The sequence below is a fragment of the Coenobita brevimanus genome, chromosome 85 (genome assembly GCF_032717465.1).
Source record: "Coenobita brevimanus isolate Jiangsu-jjx chromosome 85, ASM3271746v2, whole genome shotgun sequence".
NCBI lineage: Eukaryota > Metazoa > Arthropoda > Malacostraca > Decapoda > Coenobitidae > Coenobita > Coenobita brevimanus.
This window is the reverse complement of record NC_137038.1, coordinates 11,296,419-11,321,558: the sequence shown is the minus strand read 5'-3', so window position 1 is coordinate 11,321,558 and position 25,140 is coordinate 11,296,419. Positions and strand designations below refer to the sequence as shown.

Genomic DNA, 25,140 nt, shown 5'->3' with positions numbered 1-25,140 from the left:
GTGTGAGAATAAATTGTTTATGAACTATCGAGTGCGTGGGAATAGCGGGGTGATGGGGGGTGTCTCTCAGTGTGAGGCCTTGGGTGCCCAGGACTGTATCCCAAGTACTCTCTCGTGGTTCAACACAGCCTGTGTCGATAGGTAACAAGAGGGTTAAACATCATGAGAAAGTGAGAAGCAGAAGAGCTGAACTATCGGGTGTACTTTTGTCTCTTTACACCTCACAGCTGTTTACAAACAATGACAGCTGTACACCTAAACCAGCACCAACAACAGACACAATATAAAAGTACTATGGTGTTACAGATGACACCCACACCTGCACTGATCATGCAGCATAAGAATACATGCCACTGAACTGGCAACAATAATCACTGCAATACAGTGATGCCTTTTTAATGTATTCTTGATGCTACCATATGACTTTGTATGGAGACTGTATTTAGGTACTCCAATCTATCCAAACTGATTAAATTTGTTATGATGATGATAGTGGTAGGTGAGGGTGCTCACCATCCACTCACTCAATGTAGTGCTGCTCTTGAGTGCCTGCCCTTTCCTCTCTTCCTTCCTTTTGTCTTTCATTCATTCTTTCCTCTTCCTTCTCTCCATGGGTGTCTCTACACTAAGTGCCAAGCCAAATGGTTTCCTGTACACCAGGAAACCACTTACTATGCTAGGTGGTAACCATATACAGTCGAGTCACATAAAACGCATGTCTCTAAGCCACGGTTTTCTAATCCACTGCATGGTCCAGCCCAGAACCGAAAGTAGCGTGGTCTTTTGGCACCAAAGTGATGCATTTCCGGTGAGATTTCCGTGGTGTGTGTTGGTTCCACAAACCGCGGCCATCAGCCATTCACAGGCAAGCATGACAAGCAATGATAAGCCAATCATAACCTTTTCCTGGCAGCAAGTGTGCACACTACTTCTCTCCATTTAGTCCACTGTTTATTCTTGAACGAACATACTCACCTCATGCTGAGGGGCCCTAGTTTGCCTCTAGCCTCGGAACCCCCACTCCCACCCCTTCCACTTAAGCACTGTCATCGGTCAGGGTCAGTAAGACCTTTTCATACTGATTATTTAATTATTAATATTCTTTCTTCCCAGTAATACATGCACTGAATAATTATTTGTGTGTGTGCTAATGTTCGCTAGTGACTAGTTGCTGTAGGAAAGGTGATATGTGGCAACTTGACCAAGAGGCCAGAACCATATGTAATTTTTCCCATAAGTTATGTTATTTATAAAGTGCGGTCTGCCCTTTCCTCTCGTCCATCCTTCTTTCCTTCCATCTCTTCTGTCTTTCTTTCCTTCATTCTTTCCTTGTCCTGCCTACGGGTGACTTTACACTCCCTCTTCTGTCTTTCTTTCCTTCATTCTTTCCTCTTGCTTCTGGCTGTGGGTGACTCTACACTGAGTGACAAGCCAAATGGTTTCCTGAACACCAGGAAACCATTTACTACGCTGGGTGGTAACCATATAACCAAATTTTGGCACCTGGTGGTTTAGTGGGCAATTATTGCACTCCAATCAGATTGAGCCGGTGAAGGTTTATATCCAAGGGGTGGTTGGGGTTGATTGCTCATGTAATGCCACTCAGGGATGAGTGAGGCTGGTCACTCTCATCTTAAATGTAGGGACCAACTGCCTAACCCCGGGCTCCTACGCTCCTCATGGGGCAATGTAGGATTGGATGATGGATGGATGGATGGATGGAATTTCTAATGCACAGCAGTGGTCCAGAACTATATAGCAGCAGTTTATGCAACTCTGTAACCAAATTATCGTGTCTGGTGGTTTTGTGGGTAATTGAGGCACTCCAATAAGATTAAGCTGATGTAGGTTTATATCCATGGGGTGGTTGGGGTTTATTGCTAAAGGAATACCACTCAGGGATGAGTGTGACTGGTCACTCTCACCTTAAATGTAAGGACCAACCTGCCTAGCCCCAGGCTCCTACGCCCCTTGTGAGGCAACACTGGATTAGATGATGAATGATGAATGATGATGATGATTATGAGGATGACAATGATGACGAAGACTGTTTTTGTTATAAAATGGTCTGTAAGGTACAGTACCTACCAGAGTGAGTATAAAGATGGGCTTGCGTCCATAAACATCAGACAGCGCCCCAGTGATGGGACTGGACAGGAACTGCAGCAGCGAAAACAGCGAACCCAAGAACCCTGAAAAACAAATGTATCACAATATGGCCGTATTCTCTATCACTACACTACAGAAAGTCATCATTATAAACTGCTTTTTATACATTTTTTTTATCCATTAAGTCTCTAGTAAATTAAAGAAAGGAGGAGGCTGTAGCACGGGCCGAACAGGGTGGTACTCCCGAGGAATGGGAATGCTGGTGATAGGGAGAGCTGGAGCTCCTGTTTACTAGCAATCAAACCATCCCCCTTTGCTGACCTTTTCAGTGTGACAGTAACATGGAGAGTAGACCAGCATACTCTCCCAAACATTTCCTCTAACTATCTTATGAACTACACCACATGCACTTTACATTTCACACAACGTATCCCACTACGTTACAGGGGTTGGCGCCACCAAGGGGATGCGGCCAGAAAACTTTGTCCCCGCTACCAAGTGGCGGACTTCTGGAAGGATGCGTGACAGCCAGAAAGAATGTTGGGAAGGACTGTTACTATAAGTTGTTTTGGCAGGGGGGGACAGACGGATATGGGGGTGTTGGTGTGATGGTTGTGAATAAATGGGTGGAATATGTTATGAATGTTATAAGAGTAAGCGATAGGATATTGGTAGTGAAAATTCTATTCGGTAGAAAGATAGCTGCAGTTATATTGGCATATGCTCCACAGGCAGGATTGGATGAAGCAGAGATAGATTGATTTTGGGATGATTTAATACATCTAGTAGGTGGTATGTGGGATGATGAGATAGTTGTTTTGGGAGGGGACTTAAATGGTCATGTAGGTGAAGCAGCACAAGGTTATGAAGGAGTACATGGGGGATGTGCGTATGGTATAAGGAATGCGGAAGGGGAAAGGATACTTGAGTTTGGGGAGGCAACAGACATGATTGTGTGCAACACATATTTTAGGAAAAGAGAAAGTTAATTACGTACGAGTCTGGTGGAAATAGCAGTCAGATAGATTATTTTCTGGTTAGGAGGGCTGATAGGAGGTTAGTGAGGGATGTTAAAGCTATAGGAAGTGAGGAGTGTGTGCAGCAGCACAAACTATTGATTTGTGATATGGTGCTTAAAGAACGAGTGATGAAAAAGAGGACTTATATACCTAGGAGGAAAATATGGAAGTTGAAAAACCACGTAGTAAGGGATGCCTTCTACAGCAAGATGAAGAGAGTGGTGGCTGAACAGGAAGCTGTAGACAGAGGTGTTAATGAACAGTACAGAGTCCTCAAGAACAATACTGACGCAGTATGCAGTATGCTGTTGGGCAAGAGGACCACCAAGACATAAAGTAACTTGGTGGTGGGATGTGGGTGTAGAAGCTGCAGTTAAGGAGAAAAGAAGGCTTTTCTGGGAATGGAAGAAGGGTGGTAGCAAGGAGAAATACTTGGCTGCCAAGCGTAGGGCTAGAAGAGAGGTATACAGGGCAAGGTCTGAGTCACAGAGACTTTTACTTGATAACCTAAATCATGGGGAAAGGAAAAATATTATACTTAAGGTGGCAAATCAGATGAAGAGGGATAATCAGGATATTATAAGTGAGCAGTGTGTGAAGAATGATGAAGGAAGGGTAGTGGTGAACTGTGAGGATATTAAAGATGCATGGAGAGAGCATTATAGCCGGTTGTTGAATGGCGAGTTTGACCGGGACAGGAAAGGTTTGGAGCCAGCAGATCCAGTGTTTGGCCCTTGGCCTTTGATTGATGCTGCTACTGTGAGTGAGGGAATAGGCAGGATGAAGGTGGAGAAGGCAGCAGGTGTGTTTGGGTTGACTGCCGAAATGTTGAGAGCCTCCGGAGATAATTATAGGGGTGAGGTTAGTCACTGACCTGATAAATATGATTATTTATGAGTGTGTTGTCCCAGATGATTGGCTGAAGAGTGAAATTGTAAATGTGTATAAAGGGATGGGTGATGCTCTGGACAGAGGAAATTATAGAGGTATAAAGCTTTTAGATCAGATAATGAAGGTAATGGAGAGAGTTTTAGAAGGTATGATTACAAGAAAGAGTGAATATTGATGAGATGCAGTTTGGGTTTATGCCAGGCAGGGGGACCACTGATGCCATATTCATTGTTCGACAGCTTCAGGAAAAATAAATTGGTAGGAGAAGGGATCTGTATTTTGTTTTCACTGATTTGGAAAAGGCCTTTGACAGAGTCCCTAGAGAGGTGGTGAAGCGGGCAATGAGAAAGCTTGGTTCGAGGAGTGGCTGGTTAGGGTGGTTATGGCTATGTAAGTGGGTTCTTGCACCCAGGTAAGAGTGAATGGTGATTTGAGTGATGAGTTTTCCATGAATGTTGGTGTGCATCAGGGATCAGTTTTGAGTCTCATGTTGTTTATCATGGTACTTGAAGCCCTCACATGACTTTAGAAACGGACTCCCGTGGGAGATGTTGTATGCTGATGATTTGGTGTTGATTGCAGAGAACGAAAGGGAGGCGGAGGAAAGGTTTAGGAAGTGGAGAGATGGTATGGGGCACAAGGGCTTAAGGGTAAATGCAGATAAAACAAAAGTGATGATATCTAGGGTTGGTGGTGGTACTGTCAATGATGAGGGAGAGTGGCCATGTGCAGTTTGCCACAAGGGCGTGGGAAGTAATTCTATCTTGTGCGGTGTTTGTGATAGATGGGTGCACAAGAGATGTAGTGGTATCAGAGGTAGACTGCGAGATAATGCTGATTTTAGGTGTATGGCACATCGGGGAGAGCAGGTGGAGATTGTCAGGCGTGAAAGGATTGAACTTGCTGGTGAATCTCTTGAGTGTGTGGAAGAGTTTTGTTATTTAGGAGACATGTTGTGTGCTGGAGGTGGGGCGGGAGCTAGCTCTGTGGCTAAGGTGAGAAGTGGTTGGAAGAAGTTCAGGGAGCTGTTGCCTCTTCTGACATTGAGAGGGCTCTCCCTAAGTGCTAAGGGGTTTTTGTAGGCAGCATGTGTTAGGAGTGTAATGCTGTATGGTAGCGAGACCTGGGCAGTGAAGGAGGAGGACATTCGCCGGCTCAGATGTACAGAAATGACAATGATTAGGTGGATGTGTAGTGCGTCCCTGCGTGCAAGGTCCAGGGGGGCTGGGTTTACGATGGAAGAGTTGAGAGGTTGGATGGGACTGGAGTGTATTGGTGTTGTGATAAGGAGAGGTAGATTGAGATGGTTTGGACATGTGGAGAGGATGGGGGATGATAACTGGGTGAGGAAGGAGAGAAGCGTTAATATTGACGGTGGAGTTTTGAAGGGCAGACCGAGAAGACATGGGACAAGGTCATTAAGTGTGACCTCAGGGTTTAGGGACTGAACAGGGAGGCTGCGATGGATCGTGGAAAGCCGCCATTAGGTGACCAAGGCCGATGCATGCAAGCATGTTGGAGCCTTTAAAAATGAAATGAAACGAAACTTACCAAAATTACCTATATCGCTACCTACAAAGCTGATCAGCCAGTTCCCCAATTTATATAGTCAATTGCCACATGGAGAGACAGGCTGACGAATGAGGATATAAAGGAGCGTTGTGGTGTGGATGTGGATGTGATAGGAAGCGTTATGAGGAACACACTGAGGTGGTTTGGCCATGTGGAGAGGATGGAGGGTGAGAGGCTGACGAAGAGAGTTTATGTGAGTGAGGTGGAGGGGGGAAGAGGGAGGGGGAGGCCGAGGATGAGATGGAGGGATGGGGTGGAGAGGTATATGAGAGAGAGGGGTGTGAGTTGGGAGCAGGGCAGTGAAATGACGGGGGACATGGCGACGTGGAGGTGATTTGTTTGTGGCCACCCCAAACGGGATTGAGACGTCTGGTAATAGATAGATAGATAGAACTGAGAGGATAAAGTTGTAATATTCTGGAATACATCTCTGAATTTGATGACCATCCCTACAACTGCTACAAACTGCATCATAATAGCATATTCAGTTACTGCTCTTATTAGTGTCCATCTATTTATCTACGGCATGATGCCCTAACCCCACAAGGGATGACCTCCGTGTTGCCCTGTCCCCTGCCATTTCACTGCCCTACCCCCAACTTACACCCCCCCCCTCTCTCATATACCTCTCCACTCCACCCCTCCAACTTATCCTCAGTCTCCCCCTCCCTCTCGCATTCTCCACCTCACTCACATACTGTACACCCTCCTTGTTAGTCTCTCATTCTCCATCTTCTCCACATGGCCAAACCACCTCAATGTATTTCTCATAATGCTTTCTATCACATCCACATCCACACCACACACTCCTTTGCTTCCCCAATTGTCAATACCTCTCCATGTAACTCCACACAATTCCTTCAAATAACTAAATTTCACTGCTCTCACTCTTGTGTCCTTCCAAGATGGTTCAAGCTTCACTTCCATACATTACAGTGGCGATCACAATATTGTCATGCAGCAACTTTTTTACTTCCAAGCTCATTTCGCTATTTCTAATCACCGCTTTTAATGAACCCGCAACCTTTCTTCCCTGCTGCATCCTTTCATGCACTTCATCCTTCAGAAGTCCATCCTTGCTCATCACTCTTAGTAATGCCTTTCCAATATGCTAGCATTCCATCTTTCAATCACCTAAATTTCCATCTCATTATCTGTGACAACCTGTCCTGTCCCTCACTGCCCCACAAATATTTACTAACATGTCAAATCATTCTCTTCTTAGCCCGAAATACATTTTTCTACTTTTAGCTTTACTGATACATACGGTACCTTTATCATCACCTCAGTCATATCCAGTCTCTCGCTACATGACCATACCATTTAAATGAATTTGTCTACTTTTTAATCGGTAAACATTCTAATTCTACATCTTTTACCACCCATTCAGTACCCAAAGATCATCCAATCCAATCATACTATGGCATATTTTGTCCTCTCCAAGTAGATGATATATATGTACCTCGAATGATCCATTACCACTTCCTTAACTTTCTTCTTCATCATAACCCAAATTCCTATTAATACAGTACAGTGTATGTATACAGTGTAATGAGTACAGAAATAAGAAAAGGAAATCAGAAATGAAAGAGACCTCCTGTATAAACAAAGTGTCTAGTGAAATGGGTTATAATTCCAATCACTCATCACTCAAGCCTCCTCATTTCATGGCTGTGCCTCTTACCTTTCACACTCTAATTTTTCATTCATATTCCTACAACACCAACCTCTTACACTCATGAAGTGACAAACCTCCAAAGAGAACAGAGTTGAATCGTGTGGGTATGCCAAGATACTGCTGGAATGCTGACACCCCAGACAGGAGGGAGGTGTACAGACCACTGGAGTCATGGCGGCTGTAATGATCAAGTAGTGCTGGGAAGAGTGGCAGGATGACAGTGAAGCCCAGCAGGTCCAAGATAAGGCTCAGGAACACCACACCCTGGGTCTTTGGTTTACGCTGGAAACATATTCAATATTAGGCTAGAAGGATGAAAGTACCCAGGATAACTCATAAGAGCACCACACACTGCATTATTGTCTTATGCTGGAAACACACATATCAACATTAGAGTGACAGGATGACAATGAATCCCAACAATAACAGGATAAGGCTTGGAACACCACAACCTGCATCTTTGGCTTATGCTGGAAACACACAAAGATCAATAACAATGGATAATGGAAATCCTTGGCCACGCACTCACCTCTTTCAATCTGCTTAAGTGTTTTACTGATTCTCTTGGGACCTCTAGATGATACTGCTCAACTTTTGGAAGACTCTTGTGTTGGGACAGCAACAGTCAATTATTGGGTGATGTGGCTGCCGACTACATCGCTCTTAATGACATGACTCATGAAGTTATCTCCATCCTGTCATCCTATCTGCCCAGTCCCTTCAGACAAATGTCAGGGCACAGCAGGAACAGAGGAAGAGAAGAGAAAGGTGGAGAAAGGAGGAGTGAAGAAGAGGGAGGAAATGGAGCACAAGAGGCAGTGGTCATGGAGAGAGGGCAGCACAGGTTGCATATAAACCCTTCAGCTTAAACATAGTGCAAAGGTTATGGCACGGCCACAGGAAGCATGGGACCAGGCAGAGAGGGACAGGAGACAACGAGGGATGGAGAACATTGCAGAAGGTGAAACATCATGACAGTGAAACAAAGGAGCAAATAGTGGGAGAAGGAGGACAATTATGTAATGAGCCAGAGCACTCAGGGCATGGAGTTAGAAAAGACCTTGAAGTGCCTGAGTAAACAACTGCTATCTATCCTCCGTCATGCAAAACAAGGGTTCATGTATCAGCCCATTAGAGTAGATTCTCACGATATAGGAAGGGAGTAGTCAAATTTCGCATCAGTGACTCAGGGGTAGGACATTTCCCTTGGAGGTGCATGTAAGCATGCTCATAAGGGTGACACAGTTAGTAAGAACTAGTAGTCTGTCCTAACACGACCAAAGGCACAGCCATTCAGGTGGGGGAGACATACAGACATGACCATGGGCACTGCAGTTCTGGTGAGATGTGCTTGAAGTTAGGAGTCTTGTGAAAATGTACAGTATGCCAATGTATGTAAGTGCACCAAGGGTGACATAAAGCGCCGATAGACTTTGACTCAGAAGCCAGCAATATTACTTTTGACGCATTTGTCCCAGGTGATGGGGTAAATTAAGTAGCAGAATTCACTCAAGTACAGATTTTGTAGAGTATGAGTGAATACTGTACTGTATACTCAACATGTGAATTATTAAGTAACTGAACTGCATCAGAGTCATACATAGGTGATTTAATATGCTGAGATATTTTCCTTGTGTTGAGTTGAAACTTGGCGCATCAAGTAATCTGTCATAATTGTATTAACGTACCTGATTTGTATAACTTGTTTGCTAAAGCAGTGTAAACATTCTGTATACACCCATTAATATTAAAGTAGAAACCATCTTTGTGTTTTACAACCTTAGTGTGTGGAACAGCTATTTATTGTAGCCCGGGAAGGAATTGGGGCAGAAAATTTATAGTATCTTGTCCTAACTTAATGTCACAGGTTCTCTCTGGACTTGTCTTCACACTCCCCACTGCCATTATTCACACTACCACTATTAATTAATGGCAGTCATTTATTGTGCCCAGTGAGACTGAGTACAAGGTATACCACTGGTTACTTAGGGTGTGTACAGCATGACACTTGTACAGTAATTATGGGTACTGTATATTTAACCTCTTCAGTTCATAAAGTTTCTCCAATGTTTAATAAAATACAAGGTCTGTTCAGAAAGTATCCAACCTCAGGCTCTATAAAATAAATACCGTAGCTAACCTGTTGAGCCAGGATACTAATCTGCCTCAAAGTAGGCCTTTTCTGACTTGACACAGGTTGCCCAGCATTCTTTCCATAGCCCGAAACATTTTTCAAAGTTGGTTTTTCGTATCTCCTGCAGGTGCTTTGTCACATTCATCATTATCTCTTCTCTCGTCTCCAATCGGGAACCCTTCAGTGGAGTTTTGAGCTTGGGGAATAACCAAAAGTTGCAAGGAGCCATGTCTGCTGAGTAGGGGGCCTAACGGACCTGCAAGATACTGTGCTTGGCCAAAAATTCCAGAATTACTTGAGAAGAATGGGCAAGGGAGTTGTCATGGTGCAGCTTCCATTTTGCTGCTTTCCAAAGATCTGGTGTCTTCCACCAAACTGCATCATGAAGATGATGGATAACATTGAGGTAGTAATGTTTGTTGACAGTCTGACCTTTTGGTGCATATTTAAGATGCACAACACCACAGTAGTAAAAAAAAAAATTGTCATGTGAATTTCACCTTGCTGCAGACATGTTGTGCTTTTTTTGACTGAGGCAACCATGCACGCTTCCACTAGGATGATTGTGCTTCGGTTTCTGGGTTATACCCATACACCCAAGTCTCCTCTCCAGTGATAACAGTCTTCAGAAGTCTGGATCGTAATCTGCACACTCCAACACGTCTTGAGCAACATACATCCAAGAGAAGAGATCATGACAAATATAACAAAGCACCTGCAGGAGATACTGAAAACCAACATTGCAAAATGTTTCAGGCAGTGGAAAGAATGCTGGGCTACGTGTGTCAAGTCAGAAGGGGCCTATTTAGAAGGGGATTATTGTCCAAACCTAACAGGTTATCTATTTTTTTTAAGATAAAAGGTCTGATATTTGCTGGACAGACCTCGTAGTATGGATAGATAGAATATAACTATGTCACAGGACTAAAGAAGCTGAAACCTGAATTGCAAAAGGGAATGCAAGCCTTTATTTTGTGATGAGCATATATGGAATGTGACCAGCCTACATCCCACATTTTAAGAATGCAGTCAGCAACAAACATGTTCTATCTTTGTCTAATGTTTCTGAAATTATCATATGAGGTTGGGGACTTGCCTTAATGAGATTTACAGTAGGCTTTTATCGTAATGCTGCCTGTTCCAAATTAAGGTAACCTGGGCTGGTAGGTTCTTCAGAAGTCAATAGCAACCTATTTCCTGCTAAAAATGTGAGGTGAGTGAGATTCAGAAAATATGAAGTCATCATCATCATCATCCGGACCTCCTTTCCCACCCAAGCGCAGGGTGAGGAGTAGCAATGTCCAAACAGCACAAACTTGCCCAATCCAAATAGGCCACACTTCCTTTCACTCAACATTCAAGCCCCCGGATCCTGGCTCTACCGGATATGCCACAAACATTCATCACATTCTGCAGCTTCACACAAATGTATCTGATTGAGTAAAACTGTAAAAAAAGTGCCAAGTTAAATAGTTCTCACATCTGGAAGCACCAAACATTTCACAACTAAAACATGGAAAGGTAAAGTCCAGAAGCTTAAAAAGATACAAAGTGTCGCAATTAGAACATCTCACCCTTCACCCTTGATTTAGGATATACAGATGTAACAGAGATATTCAGCCTGAGAAGTCTCTTAAGTTTTGTTCTGGCAAATACTATGGTCAGACTCAAATATGAAGTCCGTTTGGGTGGGGCCCGAGAGGGGATTTCCCTCTCTACAGCTCTGCCGCATCAACCCCAGTACCTATCTCGCTCTCTGTCATACGTCAGCTATTTACTATTTGAAATTGTATATTAAATATTCTGTACTTATTAAATAAGGCTATATAGTGCTATCAATATGTCGTTTTTTAGGATAATAACAATGATTTGTATAAATTCCACACCACGTGACAACGTCGCTTTCCGACGTTGCCAGAGGTCAAGGACACCCACCTCAGACTACAGGTTAACAATACTGAGTTGATATTTCAAGCAAAAAACGATGGGGACTACCATAATCAGATGAATTCAACACTTTTTGAAGAATGGTTCAGGAATCAACTAATACCAAACATTTCACCAAACTCTGTAATTGTTACGGATAACGCTTCCTATCATTCAGTCCAACTTGAAAAAAAAACAACCTCGTCCTGGAGAAAATCGGATATAAGGGACTGGCTTATAAAGTAGGGAGTACGGCCCAGCGACGATCTATTAAAACACGAGCTGTATGAACTTGCAAAGAAGTTTGATACTGGCACAAAGTATGTAATTGACACAATTGCTGAAGAAGCAGGGCATCGGGTCATAAGATTACCACCGTACCATTGTCAGTACAACCCTATTGAGCTCATTTGGGCTCAGGTGAAGACCTATATAGCCAAGGCAAACACCTTCAAAATGGTTGATCTTAAACGTCTTGCCAAAAAAGCTTTGAATCATGTAACACCGAATAACTGGATGAAAGCAGTGCGGCATGCTGTACAACAGCAAGAAGAAGATTCACAACAAGATGTAGCAGTCGACCATTTCGTGGATTCATTCTTAATCAACATATCAGAAAGCTCAGATGATGAATTGTCTGATTAAAGATCAGAGAGGACTTATGCCTACAGGGGAAACCTCTATAAAAAAAAAAAACACGCGCCAAGACTTGTACCTCAGTGGTGGTGTGGAAAAAAAGTCGAAACAATATAGAAGAAAACAAAACTTATAAATATATAAAAACTTTCTCAATCAACTGAGAGAGAGAGAGAGAGAGAGAGAGAGAGAGAGGAGGTTTGGCAGAGCTGTAGAGAGGGAAATCCACGCGCGGGCCCCACCCAAACGGACTTCATATTTGAGTCTGACCATAGATGACTTTATTTAACTTGGGATGGATCTTAAGTCATGAAGAGAAGGATGGTGTTGGTAATGAGCTGTGATGAATGGAGTAACTCAAATCTAATGTATACTGATGATGCAGTGCTGCTTGCAAATAGTGGCCAAGAGCTTGGCAGACTGGTGCAGAGGTTTGTGAATGCCTATGAGCAACAGGCTTTGAAAATTAATATCGATAAGAGCAAAGTGCTAGCTGCTGACACAGAATGTAACTCACAATGTGACATGATGGTTAATGAAGATACCTGAAATGGTGCACGGAGTTCAAGCGCCTGGGTGCAATAGTAGAGAAGAAGGGTAAATGTACAATGTAGACAGAAAACAGCAGTACAGGGAAAAAAAAAAGGCTGGTGTTATGAAGGCCTTGATACAAAACATATGGCTGGGTGTGGTGGCTGTGAGAGGCTTCCAAGGAGTTTCAGTGCCTTTAACACACAGAAGTGAGACTTGCATGTGGCATGAAAATGAAAAGTCAACAACTCTCATGTTGGATTTAAAAAAAAAAAAAAAAAAAAAAAAAAAAGGCAAGAGCGAGAACAGAGGAAATGGAGTTGCTGAGGAATGTGTACGGAGTGTGGAGAGTGGATAAGGAAAAACGTGATTCATGAAAGATGTGACAGTTAGGAAGATGGGACACCAAGGGCAAGTGTGTGTGCTTAGATGCTAGGGTCATGTGGAGAGAATGGTTGTGCATCTGTAGTGGTGAAATGGGTACCTAGTACAGTATACTGTATCTGAATGAGTTTGAAAATGGGAAGAGGTGTGGTAAACCAAGAAAATGGTGAATAAATACAATAAACGAGTGTGTAAGAATTTTCAAAGTGACGTATGTTGAGTGATGAGGCTAGGGAACTGACAGTGGACTGAGCTGATTGAATTTTTTATGGAGGAGTAAATATGACATGGGTTTGCCACCAGCAAAATGATAGTCATTGGATTGACTCTAGCTGATACAGGCAGTCTTCAAGGAGATATAGGGCCACCTCAAGTATTAAAACAAAAGTTTCTCTACTTTTGAACTGATTCAGTGACTTTGTGAACGTGTAACAGAAGTGCATTTTCAAGTATGAAGAGGCTCCATCAATAAACAAGGAAAATATGATTATGTATGGGATAGGTAAGGTAAGGGTAGGACATGTTTGGTTAGGTAAGCATAATATAGCTTAGGCTGGGTTAGGTTAAATTTGGTTGGGTTGTTACTAAAATTTCAGTTAGGTATGGATAAATCAGCACTGATAAGGGCAGTTTCATGTCCAAATGGTAAGGGTAGTTTTGTGTCCAAAATGGTGATCTATTGGCGTCCATCTATCTTTGGTGCACCACAAGATGACGTTCGTCTGTCTTTGGTGTCAGGGCTTGAAAACAAAGACAGCATTTTAAACACTATTCACAATTTTTAAAAGAAATTAGAACATCAAAACTTGAAAATATGCTCAGAAAATGCTCAAAGAATCACATGATGGTCTTCAGTAAAGAAAAAAAACAAGAAAACTGCAAAATATTGTGGTTCCAAGTCTCCTTGAAAATTACTCTGATAGTTTACTGTAGAGGGGAGTAAATGTGGATGTTTATGCATGTGGGGTGGAGTCACGGTTCTACAGACTTCAATGGTGAGTGAATGAGTGGCCCATTCAGCTCAGTAGACTTTTCGGTTATGACAGTTTCTCCTATCAGGTTTTCTCTTGCTCTCTGAACCTTTTCTCACTTAGGTGGGAAAAGAAGTCTGGACTGATGGTGTTAATGAGGAAGAGGGGGGGGGGGAGAATCCCTAGTTGTCCAGGAGTTAAAGGTAATCAAGGTCATATCTAACCAGTCCAGCATGAAAAGTCTCACCTAGTTGGTGAAAGTATTATGGAGATAATGAGAGTAAATAAGGAAATAAATGATAATTAACTATATAAACATACGAACTGACCTCCAAGTTATGGAATAAAGACTGACTGACCTTGGTGTTGTCTGACGATGAGGTAATTTCCTGAACACCCTGCGCACTGGTGGTGACATTGCCATTCAGGCTCCTTGCCGAGGCAGCACCAACATCCCCGCCTTCCTTTGTTTTGGTGCCTGACCGCAGCATCACCAATGCTGACTGCAAGAAGAATTATTATTGCCGTACATGTTTACTTTCACTCTTGTGGTAGGTGGGGGTGCTCACTATCCACTCACTCGATGTATTGCTGCTCTCAGGTGACTGCCCTTTTCTCTCTTCCTTCCTCTTCTGTCTTTCTTTCCATCATTCTTTCCTCTTCCTTCTGTCTACAAGTGACTGAGTGACAAGCCAAATGGTTTCCTGTACGGTACATCTGTAAACCATTTACTAAGCTGGGTGGTAACCATATACCGTAACTAAATTATGGCACCTGGTGGTTTAGTGGGTAATTAAGGTGCTCCAGTTGGATTAAGCCTATGCAGGTTTATATTCAAGAGATGGTTGGGGTTTATTGCTCACATAATGCCACTCAGGGATAGGCTAAGTGAGGCTGGTCACTCTCATCTTAAATGTCAGGAACAACTTGCCTAGCCCCAGGCTCCTATGCTCCTCATGATGCAACAGGGATATAATGAGGATGATGGTTTCACCTCATGGAAGGGGGTTACTTTCACAACTTACAATGATGTAGTTACCAAAATTCAAGGAGCATTAGTTATGAAGTAGGACTGAGTCTCCTTGGTTATTAGCCTAGTTAAATCAACCCTCAAGTATGGCTACACTTGTCATCATATGAGCTGAAAGATGTTAAGGACCTGTATCAGGGTACAGTATTCATTCATCATCATTCTAATCCAAAGTTCCACTACCGTATTTTCAACAGGATGGGTTAGATAAAGAAATAGGAAAATGAAACACAAAAGGAAAAGCTATTAACTGAAAATTCCACCTTCACCATTACCATCATGATCACCATCCTAACCCAGTATATTCACTACCAGTACTGCATTCTAAGCATATAAAGTAGTCCCGTAATACTATATTTTGTGTTAAAGCTTGCCTCCCTTCCCCCCTTTATAGAGACCTGGACTCCACCCCTCCTGAACTTATAAGTTTAATTCCTCTTGCCACCAAATGATTTTGGACAGCTTAGAAGTGTGATTTCATACATAAAGGGTAATATGAAAATCTCTGTGGCTGCTTGCCTAGGCTGCTTTATCTACGCTTATCCTGTTTACACATCTGGCTATCATACCACTACAAAGACGAAGATCACATCATGAGCGCTTGTATCTATGGATATCAAATAAACACAATATCATTACCACACACCAATATGCTTTGAAACCCGGTTGCGTGACCTGCCAAATCATTCCCGGAACTGATGACTCACGCGAAACAAGTTTTACGCTTGATATTGAAAGGGAAACGGGGTTCATGCTACTATTATGCATCCAACTTTCACGACCACAAAGACATTTAACTGCTAGTCATATCACCTGCTGCCCACATGTGCGGTATTATGCATGACAGCAGTCACAGCGAGGTGAACACATTGACAATATACACGTTTAATACTCCTAAATATACCTTCGTCGGGGCGCAAAGTATCATACACCTATATCTACCACATTTTCCTATGTTACATACTGCATTTGTCAATTACACAAAAAGAGAAAGTGCTTAGCTAGGGTAGAACCCAAACATATCCTCACCTTCTCAGAACTGAGGCGACACTGATTTCCTCATACAGCCAGGCCAGGCAGTGTGACAGTTCTCTATTCGATGTTTACGTCTATCATAGAAAATGAAGTACTGAGAAAAATGGGATTGGAGTAATAACCATGATATTTTTATACTGGTCAAACTGAATGAAATTCCAGATTAAATATCAAAACACACTACATCACGTAGGCCTACAATAGTTCACATGTCTAGAGAGCACATACATACCAAAAAATAAAAATCAGCTATCACTAAACTGAAATAGTTTGTACTGTGCTACAGTAAAGAATACATCATGTGTAAATTAAGCTCTGTCATCACCATAATCCCAGTTTACATGCTCACCTATAAGGTGAGGTAGGCTCCAGAGAAAAAGAATGAAAGTGGGAGCCGTCAAAATCCTGACACACATCATATGCAGTATAATTTTTTTTTTTTTTTTTTTCTTCTATAGATGCCCCCCTGCTCTCCCACCAAGGGCAATAAAACTCCCATACTTTGGCACAAGCGTGTGCTGGTTCTAATTAGTGTCTGTGGAGCAAGAGGTATAAAAACATATAAATCTCTTATTTGTAAACATGTGCACACCATTGAAAATGGAGGAATCGGAGAAAGGATCGTTGTATCAGAGTGCACTGTGATGCAAATGGAATAATACTTCAACCATTCTCATTAGAACGTATTTCCAATACAGTAATATGAAGACGACATTTGTGCAAAGTTACAGATCGTGTCAAACTGGGTTTGTATTCTTAGAAATAATGTAACATTAACATGGTTGTCTGTAAATATGTTTCCTACACGTAATGACTTTTGGTGACTGCAGGGCCCTTGTGCTATATAGGTATACCCTGAATTAGGCGGGGTATCGTATATTGGAGTAGTTTTAACATATAAAGTAATGCGTTTTCCAACCTTGGGTTTCCCCCCAACCTAGTCCAAAACCCACCCAAATGAGCCCAAAAACAAGTTTAAAGCCAATCTACATGGCCTAACAGCTGTAAAAGAAGCTAACTTAAGCCTAACACCTGTAAACAATTCACTGGAAATCAACAAATAAAATCTGCAAATCGTCAAATATGTCTGGAAAAATTCAAATTTAGTAAACTGTACCCAAAATGACAATGTTCATCCCACCTATGGCTAAAACACATTAATCTAAGTCTAAAATATTATAAATCAACCTAAACACACGATTTGTCTAAAATATAATCAAAATTGGTAAAAAAAAAAAATCAAAACCCACCGTTAAACGGGGGTTTGCCCATTGTTAGGCGGGGTATGGTGGTATTTCAACCCCCTCCGTTAGGCCGGGGTATCACATCTAGGGGTATCGTATATCGGGGTATTACTGATAAGTATACATCTATGTGTTGACTCCGGGATTGTAAACAGATGCAATGTGGCTAAAATCATTTCACACAGCAAGACACCCTGTGACCATGTGAGGCCCAATCCCAGGACAGCACCTAAACCTGTAGCACATGCCTGATGCTGTTTCTGTGAAGATTCAGGGCTGACTGGTACAGCCTTGAACAGCACGATGTGTAGTGTTACAGACATGTCAAGTCTCCTGCTACTGGCCTCACTAGCAAACAGGAATCTCCCCCTAACTTGGGATCTCTGGGTCTACGAAGGAATTCATAGCATAAATCATCTTTCCCCACTTAAGCAACTCTATTGTCCACCTAATTTTCACATTGAAATACCCTTTTACCTGTCAAAGTCTTCTCCAGTCATCAGCACGTCACACTGAGAGTCACCATCTCCCTCAGCTATCATTTTACAGTATTTGCAAGCCGACTCTGTACCCCTGCACAGTTGTCGACTTTATACTCGGGTTTTATTCGCCTATGTAGTGTACAACTCTCATGCATGGCGAGGCTCCCTACATACAGCTCTTCTCAATAAGATGGAGTCCAAGGCTTTTCGTTTCATTAACACTCCTCCTTATGTGTCAACAAGTGGGTTGGTGGAGGCTTAATGCCCCTCCCTGTAAAACAAGTAACTCAAAGTCAAATGGCCACCCCTTACGGGATTATGGCGTCTGGCAATAGATAGATAGATAGAACTCTCCTCTTACCGACTCCCTTCAACCTCTGTCTCTTTGTTGCACTGTTGCATCTTTATCTCTTTTCTATCGCTACTTCATTGATCACAGCTCCTCTGAATTTTCTGCTTGCATCCCTCCACTTCTACGATGGGTGCGTAGCACGCATCTAGCAACAAACTCTCATCCGTTTTCTGTCCAACTCTCTAATGCAAGAGTTGACTGTTATTCCCAGTCCTTCATTTATGCAACAGGTCAACTCTGGAACTGTCTCCTTCTGTCTGTATTTCCTACTTCCTATGAGCTCCAGTCTTTCCAATGCAGTGTGTCCAGGCATCTCAGAGTGAATGGATCTTGAATTTGGCTCTCTTTTGTATTGTTTTTGTTTTTCTCTTGGAAGAAAAAGTTTGTGGGCTCCTGGCCTTTGATTCCTTCTTCCTTGCATTACAAAAAAAAAAGTATTACTTTCAAACTAAAAATCACTCAACCATTCACAAATCTTGATTCAGTACAGCAGTGATTAAAATGCAGTGATAAGAAACAGGGAAGTGAGCATGGAAGTGAAAAAGTTACTACATGACAGTATTGTGATACCAACTCTAACGTATGGAAGTGAAGCTTGGACGTTGTTGGAAGGACACAAGTCAAGAGTGAGAGCAGTGGAAATGAGTTATTTAAGAGGAGCCTGTGGAGTCACATCGAGAGAGAGGCTGACGAATGAGGATATAAAGAAGCGTTGTGGTGTGGATGTGGATGTGATAGGAAGCATTATGAGGAACACACTGAGGTGGTTTGGCCATGTGGACAGGATGGAGGGTAAGAGACTGACAAAGAGAGTGTATGTGAGTGAGGTGGAGGGGGGAAGAGGGAGGGGGAGGCCGAGGATGAGATGGAGGGATGGGGTGGAGAGGTATATGAGAGAGAGGGGTATGAGTTGGGAGCAGGGCAGTGAAATGGCGGGGGACAGGGCGACGTGGAGGCAATTTGTTTGTGGCCACCCCAAATGGGATTGAGGTGTCTGGCAATAGATAGATAGATAGATATAAATAAAAATCTGTACCATCTCCTCCTGTGTTGAAGAGAACTAAGAAATATCCTGTACTGCATAAAAAAAATATGAAATGCAGTAAACATTACAGTACTGACAGTGTTCAGCAACACAGCACTTAGATTAATAAGTACACCAACACCACAGTTAATTTGCTTTTAGATGTCAGTACTGGCCCACTCTCAGAATATGAATACTATATTGTGGTTGCAAAAAATGACAGTTATAAAACGGGGATGTCTACTTGGTAACTAATCAAATCAACCCTCCAATATGACAACATATGGCCATTAACAGAGCTGAATGAGGAAAAGGATCTTCATCAGGCTCCAAAAAAAATCCACACAAGCAACTTTCACTTTACTGATGAACTACAACCAAACTGCTGGAGGTGGTCACCTTACACTGGAGGCACATTCATGGGGCTGTTTTCTCATGAATGCAGAAGGCTCTCTAGTACTGAACTTTTTTTTTGGTGGTTTGGCTCTGAATGTGGTATGTTAATTCCATAAAAAGTACTGTACATAAAAAGGACACCACAAAATTAGTATTTATGTGTTCAAAACATAAAAGGGAAGACCATGACTAGATATGCAAAATAAATCCCTTGGGGAAAAAAATGCCAGTGAGCCTTCCAAGCTTCAAGGAATACAGCACACGACACACACCACCACACACTGACAAGCAGCACGAGGCAGCACAATATATGGCTGGAATGAATTTTGGAATATAACAGCACAGTAACATCAGGGGCAGTATTTATAAACTCTTCTATGGTTAAGCTGTGTATAGGATTGCATTCTAATACTTATATCTTCACTCACACAAGCAAACATCTCAGTCAAATTAAGCTTAAATTGTGCATAAGGCTTCTTGTTTATATTCCTATCTTCACTCAAATAGGAATCAAACACTTCACAAGCAAATCAGAATGAATATTAAAGTGACAAAATATTAAAAGGATGTGATCTGTGATAACAGTTACTGTGCAGCTGGTAAACAGATATGTTTATCCTACAATATTACTAAGATCCTCTATAAATACTACCCCTAGTCATTCAAACCATAAACTGCAGATATAGTTAAAGTTCCTTTTTAACCGAACAATACATTTACAGTATTTTTAAACTAAACCTCGTCCATCTGATGATGTACTTTAAATTCTGTTCTTGTTACTACTATACTAGATAATTATACCAGCTTCAGAGAGACTTTTCAAACTGGAGGGGTTACATTCAATCATCAATAACCTCATCACAACAGAAAATCTCCCTCAAAGTGAATAATGTCATCTGAAGCTGGGAAGAAGTACCATATATAAACTAATAGCTGTACATCACCAGATTGAAGAGATTAATCTTGCTAATGACATTTTTTTCTCTCAGCTAATTAGAGGTCTCTCATAGTGAAAGGGTTTGAAGCAGCCTCCAACCTCCATTACCTCTTCCAATATGCTGATTTCTTATTTAGCTAATTCTTGTTACTGCCAGGCAATTCTATATAGCTTGAGAGAGACCTCTTGCAGTGGAGGGGTTAATTCTCCCACTAAAATTTTCAGCTACTCACATGATGAAGGCAAAATAAAGTACACACACTTCTAAAACATTCATAACAACTGCCATGGACAAAATTTAATGATAATTAATGTACATGAAATCCCACATTCTAATTACAGGTGGTTCAAAATTTTGGTGGAAGAATTCAAATGTCAATGCCAGCTGCATACATGGTCAATAACACAGTAGGATTTATACATTTACTGAAAGCTACTAAAACTCATTAAAAGGTTAAGAACTAAACAACTACTTTTCTTACATTATAAACAAAAGGAAAAAAATCAAATATTTGTTCAACCTTGCAAAAAGTGAAAACAAAAAGACTTAAATAATACTGATGACTACTCTTCTAAAACTGCCTTCCTTCAGAAAATGAAACTAAAATCTACTTGTATACTGAATTTTCTAATCGCTTTGAATTTTAGTTGTCTCATGACCACGATGGTTTTCTTCAATGACTGGATATATTATAGTTCTTGTAGTAATTGTACAAAAACTATAAAATTTCAGCATTAAGAAGCATACCAATTACTGTACATAATTCTTGGGTTTTTATCCGTGGCAAGGCTCACTGGTCTGTAAGTGGTATACCTGGGGGATCTTTTTTTTTTTTTTTTTTTTTTTTTTTTTCCTCCACTCCATCTCCATCAAGGAAAGTTTGAATATCTGCTCTTGGAGAGCACTGAGCAATTTTCTTATGAAGTACAGTACAAAGTTGCTCACCTTGAAATTTTGAGCCGATTTAACATGTCAGCTGTTGTGTCAGCTGATGCATGATTTTTTTTTTTCTTCCTCAAAGGAAAGTTTGAATATCTGCTCTTGGAGAGCTATGAGTGATATTCTTATGAAAACAAAGTTACTCAGCTTGAAATTTTGAGTTGCATTAACATGTCAGCTCATGCATCAGCTGACACATCAGCTGACTATTAGGCAATTTTCAGTTCTGGCATGAGACTTCTTAGTGACTTTTTTTTTTTTTTTTTTTTTTTAAATCAAATACAAAGTTATTCATCTTGAAGTTGAGAGTTAATCTGACATATCAGCTGTTGCATCAGCTGATGGCTAGTTTCACTGCAGGTCTACGAAGATAGTCTCTTCTTGTTAGAATACCTCTTCTGACCCAGATAAAATTAGGTACAGTATAATCATATTCTGATCTCTCAAAAAATATTTCCATTAAATTTCAGACTTACCACACATTATTTATTTAATGGTGCCAAGAAAACTGAAAGTACATTTGTTGTGCATACTCTAAAATTAAACTTCATTCTGTACTAGTACTAAGCAGAAAAATTGATGCTCAGGAGTTACAATATATTTTCAATCAGATTTCTGAAAACTTCAATTTTTTTTTTTTCTCAGTTGGTATCTAAAAACTGAAACATAATTAATTGTTTGTATTATTCTGCTGTATAATTAATTCACAAATGATATGACAATAATATTGTCTAAGAACCAGATACAGGGTATATTCTAATTCATTACAAAATGCTGCACTGCTCCTATATAACATATGTTAGCATCAGTGTATAGTTACATTTCTACAGTATAATCAAATTGCATCAACATCCTGCTAAGCCTATCATGAACATAAACTGTTATATATGGGTCAATGTTTAACAGCCGCATACTGAAGTGTGAGGACTGTGAACCAACTTTTCTTCGCAATGTGCACCTCTTTAACTTCATATAGCAACAGAGTGTTCAAGCATTTACACATTATTGGCAATGATTATACTCTTTCTTCCTATACATTTGAAATACTGTGTATTACCATAAAGGGTGCAATACAAATTTCATACTAAATTTTATCAATCTCACCTATTCTTTTCACTCCAGTCATCTATTTTTCAGGTCATTCTTGCTACAGGCAGTCAAATGTACTCAGTTTAGGAGAGACTTTTCAAACTGGAGGAATTCCATGTAGATTTCTTCAGCCTCTTCAGAACTAGGGAATTCTCTCTATGTTGAAAAATATTGTCTGAAAGTAATAAGAATGCCCTAAAAAATGTGTAACTGAATTGAAGGGGTTAAATGTATCAAAGTAACATGAACAGCCCCCAGATATGCAACTGGACTGATAAGCTTAACAAGATGCTATTCAGTACCAAAGAAACACGAGGCAAAATGTAATACACGAAGAAAGGTGCTATAGCTCCTCACACTCAGCACAATGACTGCATGTCTTAGGAACTACACTACAGTAAGCATCTACGACACAGTTTTAAGAGAAGAATTACATTCAGCCAAGCATTTGGCTAAAAGTTAAGAGACTTCACACCCTAATTTTGAATTTCAAGTCTTTAACACACTAAAATCCACATGAACAAGCTGAATGTAGGTCATCCAACACCTGATAAGAACACAGTAAGGCCACCTGCAAATAATATTCAGACAACAACATCAATCCATGCAGCAGGCCCAAAGATAAAACTGCAGTTGGAACAAATCAGTCTATCACAAAAATAAATATTGTACAGGCTTAGGAAAGTAAGTGACATGATAACTGTTGCTGCATTAATCTTGGTTCTGGTGTGAGGTATAAGAAAAAGCAGTGATAAACTCAGTAAAATCAGCTACAATTCTAGACATCATAATCACTACAGCATTTCCTTTTCAGAAATCTATGCAACACTACTTCAGTAACAATCATTAGGTTATACAAAACCTGTACTACAATAAAATTATCTATCTATCTATATATATCTATATCTATATCTATCTATCTATATATATCCAGCCATCATCCATATATATATATATATATATATATATTCAAAAATTATGAATACAATACTTGCAACAGTGACTCTACTACTGGACCAGAGTGGTTGAATGAACATGAATACTGACTGACCAGTCTTAGTCAAATGTTAAACCGGAAGTACATGTTGGAACATTCGGTCACTGTGATGCAACCATGCTGTAATTAGAATTTCATAGATACCTACATACATACATACATACATACATCATTATTATTATTATCATCATCATCACCATCATCATAATCACGATCATCATGATGATATGATCATGATCATGATCACAGTTCCCAGCAATAAGGGGGAGGATGGGATATAGAGATGAGAACAGCAAAACACCCACTCCAACTTTTAGTGGGAATTATGGTTAGGATGATAAAGCTTACAAGCACAAGTATCAACAGTGCTGAGTGAAATGAAACATATTTAAACTCTACAGCCAATATAATGCAATGAGCAATGAACTCAATTCCATAGCTTTGGCTGAGTATAAAATCTCAAAATGATAAAATTATTGATCATTAACAGGGTCTGCTACAGCTTAAACTAAGATTAACCAGAAATGCCCAATGGTACAGGTAGGTCCCGTTATAAGACCACTCGATATACAAGAAACCGATGATTCGACCTGGGTAAATTAGAGACTATTTTCATTATACGATCTCGAAAGTCCAATGATATGACATTCAGTCTGGAGGTAAGGTGGGAGGATTCTAACTCGGTCATCCCAGCAAACGCAGTCACCGCCATTTTCTGTCAACCTTGAATAGAACTAGTGGGACTGCTCAGCCGCAGCATTGCCAGACATGCGATAATTATCACAAAATGCGATATTTTGGCACACTTTGCAATATGCGATAGCATGCATGAGATAATGTGATAACTTTCATAATTTCATAATCGAAAAAATAAATCGGGGATTGCAAAATTAACGAGTCTACTGTAAGACTAGTATTCGTACAACATTAGGATTTAGTAACTCCTATGATAACCAGTATTATAATCTGGTAGGTACTTAACAGTTAAACAAATTCAATAATGTTAATTAATCTCCCCATATATAAATATATTAATTCTACAGTAATTACCGATTTATGTGAAGAAGTGCCTTTGTTTATGAGTGCGATAATTTTGATAAAAAAGCAATAATTTTAATGTGCCATCTTCAATAACATGGGTCTGGGAATCTGGCACGGCTGCTCAGCTGGCGACCGCCAGCTTCCCACCTCCAACACAACATTACCACCTACAGATGAGTGTTATGCATGTTTTATATGTTTAATTTATGTGTAGTCATGTTATGTGCATACTATTTGTTCTTTCAGGTTGCTTTCTCTACAGTTCAATGATACAGATATGTTTGTTGCATTTGGTATCGTATATTTTAGCTAGAAAACTTGCCTTTGATGGGGTCCTTGAACTCAACCAATATTTTACCATTAGTTACATGTTTCGTTATACGAAAATTCATTATAGGACTATGCCAAATCGAACCTAACTGCTCGTATCTTCGGGACCTCCCTGTACTTGTTTAGTTATGCTCATATACTGTACTACTACTACCACACTTTATGACATACACATGTGTGAACACACACACACACACACACACACACACACAAACACACATCATCACTGATTATGTACATAGAAAAATATTAAGCAGTAAAATTTTTGGACTAAAACTGATTAAAAACTGAAGTACTGTACCTGGTACTGTATCTAAATATATAATACAGCTTTTATTTTTATCAACCTGAATATGTTATACAGTTACTTGATAGATGTGAGTTATTACCTG

At 40.6% G+C, this 25,140-nt stretch overlaps 1 protein-coding gene across 1 annotated transcript in view; it reads right to left on the bottom strand.

Annotated features, from left to right (window-relative positions):
* LOC145410445 (solute carrier family 75 member 1-like) overlaps window positions 1-14,344 on the bottom strand; it is a 28,095-nt gene extending 13,751 nt beyond the window's left edge. Inside the window, exons 1-3 of the mRNA XM_080280598.1 lie at window positions 14,211-14,344; window positions 7,344-7,551; window positions 2,089-2,192 (exon numbers count right to left, since the gene is read on the bottom strand). Of these exons, the coding sequence (XP_080136724.1) occupies window positions 2,089-2,192; window positions 7,344-7,551; window positions 14,211-14,342 (444 nt within the window). The 5' untranslated portion in view covers window positions 14,343-14,344. The remainder of the gene's footprint in view (window positions 1-2,088; window positions 2,193-7,343; window positions 7,552-14,210) is intronic.
* Between the last annotated feature and the right edge of the window lie 10,796 nt (window positions 14,345-25,140).